The sequence below is a fragment of the Lepus europaeus genome, chromosome 23 (genome assembly GCF_033115175.1).
Source record: "Lepus europaeus isolate LE1 chromosome 23, mLepTim1.pri, whole genome shotgun sequence".
Lineage (NCBI taxonomy): Eukaryota > Metazoa > Chordata > Mammalia > Lagomorpha > Leporidae > Lepus > Lepus europaeus.
This window is the reverse complement of record NC_084849.1, coordinates 30,485,382-30,494,526: the sequence shown is the minus strand read 5'-3', so window position 1 is coordinate 30,494,526 and position 9,145 is coordinate 30,485,382. Positions and strand designations below refer to the sequence as shown.

Below are 9,145 nucleotides of genomic sequence, written 5' to 3'. Positions count from 1 at the left end.
AATGACAAATACAATAGAACTATTTATGAAATGATTCCAATTTCAGTTTTGAAGATGCATAGGAATTAGTTAACTTGAAGAGAAGGCAAAGGAAGTTATCTAGTCTCTTAGAAGACACAATAAATAAACAAATAAACATATCTCAAGCTTCTTGTAGTATAACATCAATTGTACTAGCATACACACCATGGGATGCCCATTAGGAGTGGAGGAGGAGATACAGAATATTTGAAAAATTATAGCTAAAAATATCCAAATATGGCAAAATACATTTATTTACAAATGTAAGATCTTCAGTGAACTCAAGGATGAGGAATTATACAAATACACATTGAGAAACATTCTACCCAAATTATTAATCAAATACAAATACATAATATTAAAAGAAAAAAAAGAGAGGTAACTTGATACACAAATGTTCTCAAAAGAGATTAAAAGCTGATTTTTGCAAACAAGCATTGGCAGTCAAAGTTAGGGTGATGATGTATTTAAAGCATTGAAAGGAAAACAACCACTGACATCACATATGAATTCTGTATAAAGCAAAATAAAGACATTGTGAAATAAAATTGAAATGGTTGTTTAATAATAGAATAGCACTACAATAAGTGTAAAATAATTTTTAGGATGTAATGTGGGATACAATGCAATATCTAAAACCTATATGAATAAATAAAATCAAAGATAACAACATAAATATAACAACAATTTCTCTTTTATTTCAGATGTAAATTATTTTTCTATGAGATTTAAAGTCCAATGTACAAACAACAGCACAAGCAGCCATGTGGAGGATACAGAATATTAATTACCTATTAATGTTAAAGCTGTATTAATGGACACATATTTAGCAATGGTGCCCTGGACTTTTCTATGCGGAAGGATTTTTAATAAATATTTTATTTTTAGCTTTTAATGATTTCATAGTTTATTTCTTTTTTATTTTAATTTTAATTAATTTTAACAGATTCAATAAAATTTGTAGATACAAGTCTAGTTGACACACAAGGGTAATTTGAAAAGTTCATGGCTGAATGGAAATCAGGACAAGTTTATTTTGATGTAAAACTATTTTGAAATCCTGAATATATTTTTCACATTATGCATTCTCCACAAATCTTTTCAATATGGCATAATAAGTCATTTAATGTAATCAATTTCTTTATTTATACCATTCATAATATCTGCCTCTTCACTTTTTTTTTGTTGTAGCCCATAGAAATAGGTTTTTCTTTTGAGTTCTTGGCATTGAAAATTGAAATTTCAATATAGATGAATACTGTAGCTCAGTGAATGAATGACTCACAAAGTGTCCTCACTTGTAGGATGCAAAATGCAAGGTGACTAGAACTGCAATACTGCATACTCATAGTTGTTGTGTGACTCTGATGGTTTACAGACCTCAATAAATTAATGATGTTGCCTTTTGACTTTGAAATTAGCAAACAGATCAAATGAGCTCCATGGCTGATTTTTAGCAATATTTAATTAAGATGCACTATATGTAAATATATATATATATATATACATATATATATACAATAAATAAGAATTAATAAGAAATAAAATCATGTTTGAAGATGGTATGAACAAAAATAGGTGAATTAGAGGGGTTAATTTTAAGAATATATAATGTTAGCACTATTTATTATAAGCCATCAAAACTTATGAGCTTAATAGTTAAAGGCTTCAAATAAATAATGTAATAATTCACTAAAAAAGAATAAAATATATACTTTCTTTTTTTGGTATTTGGTTCTACAAGAAAATCATTTTTTTTAACTTCTATTTAATAAATATAAATTTCTGAAGTACAGCTTATGGATTACAGTGGCTTACCCCCCCCCATAACTTCCCTCCCACCCACAACCCTCCAATCTCCCACTCCCTCTCCCATTCCATTCACATCAAGATTCATTTTCAATTATCTTTATATACAGAAGATCAATTTAGTATATATTAAGTAAAGATTTCAACAGTTTGCACCCACACAGAAACATAAAGTGAAAAATACTGTTTGAGTACTAGTTATAGTATTAATTCATATTGAACAACATATTAAGGACAGAGATCCTACATGAGGAGTAAGTGCACAGTGACTCCTGTTAACAAATTGACACTCTTGTTTATGGCGTCAGTAATCACCCTAGGCCCTTGTCATGAGTTGCCTAGGCTATGGAAGCCTTTTGAGTTCACCGACTCTGATCTTATTTAGACAAGGTCATAGTCAAAGTGGAAGTTCTCTCCTCCCTTCAGAGAAGGGTACTTCCTTTGATGGCCTGTTCTTTCCACTGGGATCTCACTTGCAGAGATCTTTCATTTAGTTGTTGTGTTGTTGTTTTTTGTTTTTTTTTTGCCATAGTGTCTTGGCTTTCCATGCCTATAATACTCTCATGGGCTCTTCAGCCAGATCCGAATGCCTTAAGGGCTGATTCTGAGGCCTTAGTGCTGTTTAGGATATCTGCCATTCTATGAGTCTGCTGTGTATCCCACTTCCCATGTTGGATCGTTCTCTCCTTAATTCTATCAGTTAGTATTAGCAGACATTAGTCTTGTTTATGTGATCCCTTTGACTCTTAACCCTATCATTATGATCAATTGTGAAATGAAATTGATTACTTTGACTAGTGAGATGGAATTGGTACATACCAACAGAGAAAAGCCAACACCAAAATCTGTCATTTTCATTGATTCATTCAAAATCAATCAATATATAGACAACACAGAATCAACTACATGAATGTAAATAATAATAAGTAACTTGTTTATTTTAAGATTTATTTATTTGAAAGGAAGAGTTACACAGAAAGATAAGGAGAAGCAAAGAGAAAGAGAAAGAGACAGAGAGATAGAGGGAGAGGGAGAGGGAGAGGGAGAGGGAGAGGGAGAGAGAGAGAGAGAGAGAGAGAGAGAGAGGGAGAGGGAGAGGGAGAGGGAGAGGGAGAGGGAGAGGGAGAGAGAGAAAGTGTCTTCTATCTGCTGGTTCACTCCCCAGTTGGCTGTAATTGCTGAATCTGCACTGTCCAAAGCCAGGAGCCAGGTGCTTCTTTTGGGGCTCCCATGTGGGTTCAGGGGCCCAAGCACTTGGGCCATCTTACTGCTTTCCCAGGCCATAGCAGAGAGCTGGATGCAAAGTGGAGCAGCCGGGACTGAAACTGGTGCCCTTGTGATGCCAGTGGCGGCTTTACCCACTACACCCCAGCGCCAGACCCAAGTAATTTATTTCAAAGTTTGACTAAGTATGCATAGAATTAACTGGAAACATTTTGACTGGGAATAAAAGGTAAATTTCTTTTTCAGAAACCAGATATGAAGTGTTTAAATGGAATGTTACATTAAATATAAAATCTTTCGTTGCATTCCTCATAACAGAAATCAAGCAGATCATATTTTCTGGGCACCATAATGACAATAGAAACCATCAAGTAAAATGTAACCTCAAGTGATATGTACTTACATGTATACTTCATTAAAATCATCTAAGTTAACACAATTTAAATATGAAACCGAGAAGGATTATTTTTGTAGATTCATGGAAGTGCTAATGAGGAAGATATTGATTGAAAATAAAATTCTCAACTCAGATAAATAATCTTACCAATAATAGTTGAATACTATAGGAAAATAGAATTCTGAACTTGTATATAGGTATTATTCTTCACAACCAAGTATAATACTGCCTAAGTTGTATAAAACATAAAACTAGTTTTATAGCATTATGGTAATCTTATTCCACAAATTATTATCACCTTATAGTACACTGGGGAAGAGGAGTGTTTTCCAAATGAAAAGAAAAAAAAAGATTTCTCATGAAACATGTTTGTTTATTACAGAAAATTTGTGTAGAGTATTATTTTGTATACTGTTTATAATTGTGCTTTTTGGACAAAATGTTTTGTAGTTTAACACTTTTTAGTGCAAAAAGGTAAAATCCTCAAATGCTATTAGATTCACTAAAACGCCTAATAAAGTTGGAAAGAAATTTTGAGGACTCCTTAACTATAAAAGTAAACCAAGAAAATGGTCTAGGGAAAGAATCAAACTAAGAAGCAAGTTCTCCATTCAAATAAGATTTATCACAAATATTACAAATCTATTTGAGTTGTTCAAATTGGAGGGGGCAAATGAAATTTGAAAATAAACCATAAATATTCCAAAGTGCTATCTCATTCATATGAGAATCTTTATATTCTCTTTCACACAAGAAATAGCTAGTAGCTATCAAAATGAAATTCTACATCATATAAGCTTCAGATTTGTGGATTGTATTGAAAACATATAAGTCAATACAATGGACATGGGAGAATCACAAAAAATAAAATAACATGAAAATAACAAGAGACTACAAGTGTAAAAGCCATATTTGCAAAGAAGTGAGTAAATAACAAAATATAGTGAAAATTACTTAATATAAAACATGGGTTAAACATTTGAGCTAGAAAGAAGAGTAATGAACTGTAATATTAAGCACAGTTAGTTCAAATAAAGTAAAAAGAAAAAAATCTATATACATTAAAAGATTAATATACGTATACAAAGGTTAAAATGCAAAAGAATGAACAAAATCTAGTTGTTTCTCTGGAATACAGAAAAGAAACAAACTACAATAAGCCCAATATACTAATCATTTTAATTGCATAAGTTTCCAAAATTGATGAGATGTAAATCTTTGAGATCAGGAGTTTATTGTAGGAAGGAGGAGGAAAGGTGGGAGCATGTGTGAGAGGGAGGGTAGGGTAGCAAGCATCACTATGTTCCTAAATCTGTATATATGAAATACATGAAACTTGTATAAATAAAATAAAATTAATTGTAATATAATAATAAATGACAAGTTTATTGTGATAAAAAGTGAAACTTTAAGAAAAAATTCTTTAACAATATCCATGCCTTGTAACAAAAAAGGAAAATATGATTTAATTAAGTGAGAAAAAAAACAAAATTCCAGGGGCCAACACAATAGCACAGTGGGTTAATGCGCTGGCCTGAAGCACTGGCATCCCATATGGGTGCCAGTTCAAAACCCAGCTGCTCCACTTCTGATTCAGCTCTCTGCTATGGCCTGGGATAGCAGTAGAAGATGGCCCAAGTCCTTAGGCCCCTGCACCCATGTGGGAGACCCAGAAGAGGCTCCTGACTCCTGGTTTCAGATCGGCACAGCTCCGGCCATTGCGGCCAACTGCGGAGTGAACCATTGGATGGAAGACTTCCCTCTCTCTCCACCTCTCCTCTCTCTGTGTAACTCTCTCAAATAAATACGTAAATCTTTAAAAAAACCACAAAATTCCCATAGTTTATATAGTCTCAAAAGATAAATAAATATTAGCAATTCACAGAGAAACTTATTAAAGACAGAATTGTATCCTTAGTTAAGAAGCCTTTACCAAAAAAAAAAAATTAGATTATTTTGTAAAGTAAGAAGACCTAGGAATTATGTACCAAAACGACCTTCATAGGACCACACAACAAAAAGGGAAAAAATGTTTTCCCATATTGTTAGGAAAGTACATGAAGAAGATACTTCTGCAGATGGACAACATTGAACTAAGAGACTCATATGGTCTTTTTCACTGTCAAAGTAAAAGAATCAGTCCTTAAGGCATTCAGATCTGGCTGAAGAGCCCATGAGAGTATTATAGGCATGGAAAGCCAAGACACTCTGGCAAAAACAAACAAACAAACAAACAACAACAAAAAAACCCTAAATGAAAGACCTCTGCGAGTGAGATCCCAGTGGAAAGAACAGGCCATCAAAGAAAGAGGTACCTTTCTCTGCAGGGAGGAGAGAACTTCCATTTTGACTATGACCTTGTCTAAATATGATCAGAGTCAGTGAACTCAAAAGGCTTCCATAGCCTTGGCAACTTATGACAAGAGCCATTGTAATCCATAAGCTGTACTTTGGAAATTTATAGTTTTAAATAAATTAAAAAATAAAAAAAAAACAAATTAAAAGTAAAAGTAAAATTCACCTCATCTAAATTATATTTTAAAAATCCTGTTTTGAATTTTTAAAGGATGATACAAATTATGTTTTCAAAAGATTTTTTTCATCAGCTTTTTGAAATTGATGTCATATCAATCACATTTTGTAGAATACTAATTATTCTTTTATCAGAACTAATTAGCACCAAGGGGCTGACAGTGGCATAGACACTTCCCACAAGCCTCTGGACATCCAGGACAACTGGATCATATTTCCACAACATGGTTGAGAAGGATGAAATGATGATATCCAAACAGTACATGATCACAAAGAAAGTCACAAGCAGCAGCACAGTATGGGTGGCCCTTTTTGCTGGGGAGGTTCTTGGGGAAATATTTATGCTGTGAAGGTATTCAGACCTCTTCTGATGGCTAGATAAGAGAATCACCATGTATGCACTGGAGAGCAGCATAATTCCTACAAAGAAGACATTTTGAGACAATGTAAGGATGAAAAATAAATCCATGATGATGGAATTCACTGAGGAAAGTGAGCAGTACTTACTGACATTGAGCAGATTGGTCATGTTGGAATGACCTACAGTGTAGATGATCATATTGCTATTGGAAGACAAGTTGAGGGACCAAAAACAGAAGAAAGCATGGATAATATAATTTGTGAGTTTATATTTAAATCTTGACAAGCAGAAGGTGCTGGGGCTGATGGTGATGACCTGGATGATACTCAGGAGGCAGGTGGTACAGATGGACAGGCCCCTCATCACCCTGCTCATATAGAGCAATGCCTTACATTTGAAGTCATTTGGAAAGTTCAGCGACATGAACATGTTTGCAGATAAAATATCCAGTATAGTGAATAGCATTACTATGTGGACAAAAGCCAAGTGACATGTGGCCATGTCAGTGGGTTTAGGCCTGTGATCCTGGTAGATGGTGGAGGTGTAGAAGAGAAGAAGGAAGGCATTGGCTAAGACTCCAATGCCAGCTTGGAAAAAATATACATATTTTAATGATGACATAGTGGGAATGTTTTTCATATTAACAGCATATGGGGAACATTTTAGATACCTGTAAAATAAATAAAAAGAGAACAGACCTCATGTCACCAGTGCTCATTCTTCATGTCATGAAATCATCACAAATCATCATTTTTATTTTTATTTTATTTTATTTTATTTTATTTTATTTTATTTTATTTTTTGACAGGCAGAGTGGATAGTGAGAGAGAGAGACAGAGAAAGGTCTTCCTTTGCCGTTGGTTCACCCTCCAATGGCTGCTGCGGCCGGCTCACCGCGCTGATCTGAAGCCAGGAGCCAGGTGCTTCTCCTGGTCTCCCATGCGGGTGCAGGGCCCAAGCACTTGGGCCATCCTCCACTGCCTTCCCGTGCCATAGCAGAGAGCTGGCCTGGAAGAGGGGCAACCGGATAGAACCCGGCGCCCCAACCGGGACTAGAACCCAGTGTGCTGGCGCCATTAGGCGGCGGATTAGCCAGTTAAGCCATGGCGCCGGCCCATCAATTTTATTTTAACCACTTATTTTTAATGAATCCAATATATTTTATAGAATTTTATAGAAATTATTGGTAGTGGGAGGGGCACTGTGGCATAGCAAGTAAAGCTGCTGCCTGCAGTGCCAGTATCCCAAATGAGTGCCAGTTTGTGAGTCCCAGCTGCTCCACCTCTGATCCAGCCTCCTGGTACCTGGGAAGGCAGCAGAAGATGGCCCAAGTCCTTGGGCTCCTACACCTATATGAAAGACCTGGAAGAAGCCCAAGGCTCTTGCCTTCAGATTGGTTCAGCTCCGTTCATTGTGGTCATTTGGGGAGTGAACCCTTGGATGGAAGACTTCTTTGTCTCTCTGCTTCTGACTCTCTGTAACTCTACCTTTCTTTTTTTTTCATTTATTAAACTTTTATTTAATGAATATAAATTTCCAAAGTACAGCTTATGGGTTAAAATGGCTTCCCCCCTCCCATAACTTCCCTCCCGCCCGCAACCCTCCCCTTTCCCACTCCCTCTCCCCTTCCATTCACATCAAGATTCATTTTCAATTCTCTTTATATACAGAAGATCAGTTTAGTATATATTAGGTAACGATTTCAATAGTTTGCCCCATATAGCAACACAAAGTGAAAAAACTACCGTTGGAGTACTAGTTATAGCATTAAATAACAGTGTACAGCACATTAAAGACAGAGATCCTACATGATATTTTTTAAAAATTAATTAATTTTCTATGCCATTTCCAATTTAACACCAGGTTGTTTTTTTCATTTCCAATTCTCTTTATATACAGAAGATCAATTCAGTATATAATTAGTAAAGACCTCATCAGTTTGTACCCACACAGAAACACAAAGTATAAAAATACTGTTTCAGTACTAGTTATAGCATCACTGCACATTAGACAACACATTAAGGACAGATCCCGGGGGCGGAGCCAAGATGGCAGAAGAGTGAGGACGCACACAGCAGTTTGGGAAAAGAAATTTTAACAAGGGTGGAGTTACTGTAACCTTAAGAAGAGACTCAGAGGAAAAAACTGCAGAGGAAACTTCCGGATCTAGTGGATGTGACATGGAGGACCCACGAGGAGCGTAAGGTGGCCCACTGCCGCGCTGCGCCGCGCCACGCTGAGCCCTGCTGAGCCCTGCCAAGCCACACAGAGCCGCCCTGAGCCGCACCTAGCAACGCCCAGCTGCAGAGCCACACAGAGCCGCCCTGAGCCGCACCTAACAGCGCCCAGCTGCGCCGTGCTGACCCGACCCGACCTGCACTGAGCCGAGCCACGGACACGGGGGCCACTAGAGTTGGGAAAACAGCAAACCCAGCTACAGAAGCCCACCCACAGAATTTGAGCCCTGGCGCTGGAAGCACAGGTAACCTGAGACATTGGCCGCGAAGGTTAGACTGTGGTCAGAGCTCACGCGGGGGGGAGGGGGAACTACACCAGGCTGACTGAAAGAGAAAAAAAAGGGGGGGAACCAGCTGGGACACTAGCCTCTCTGCACTCTCCTTACAAACCCCAGAAAGACAAAGAACAGGGACCACTTTACATAAGAAAAACTCTTTAGCCTAGGCAACACTGAAGAACCAAACAGCTCTTTGACCACACCTCCAAGATGCCAAACAAATGTAGAAACCAAAGCAACAAGTGCAAGGAAGTCACTCTCACGCCCCCAAATGAAAAAGGCACCC

General features: G+C 36.9%; 1 protein-coding gene across 1 annotated transcript; it reads right to left on the bottom strand.

Moving 5' to 3' along the window:
* Window positions 1-6,053: 6,053 nt before the first annotated feature.
* LOC133752067 (putative vomeronasal receptor-like protein 4) lies at window positions 6,054-6,965 on the bottom strand. The gene has a single exon (XM_062182339.1). The coding sequence runs from the start codon at window positions 6,963-6,965 to the stop codon at window positions 6,054-6,056; it is 912 nt and encodes a 303-aa protein (XP_062038323.1).
* Between the last annotated feature and the right edge of the window lie 2,180 nt (window positions 6,966-9,145).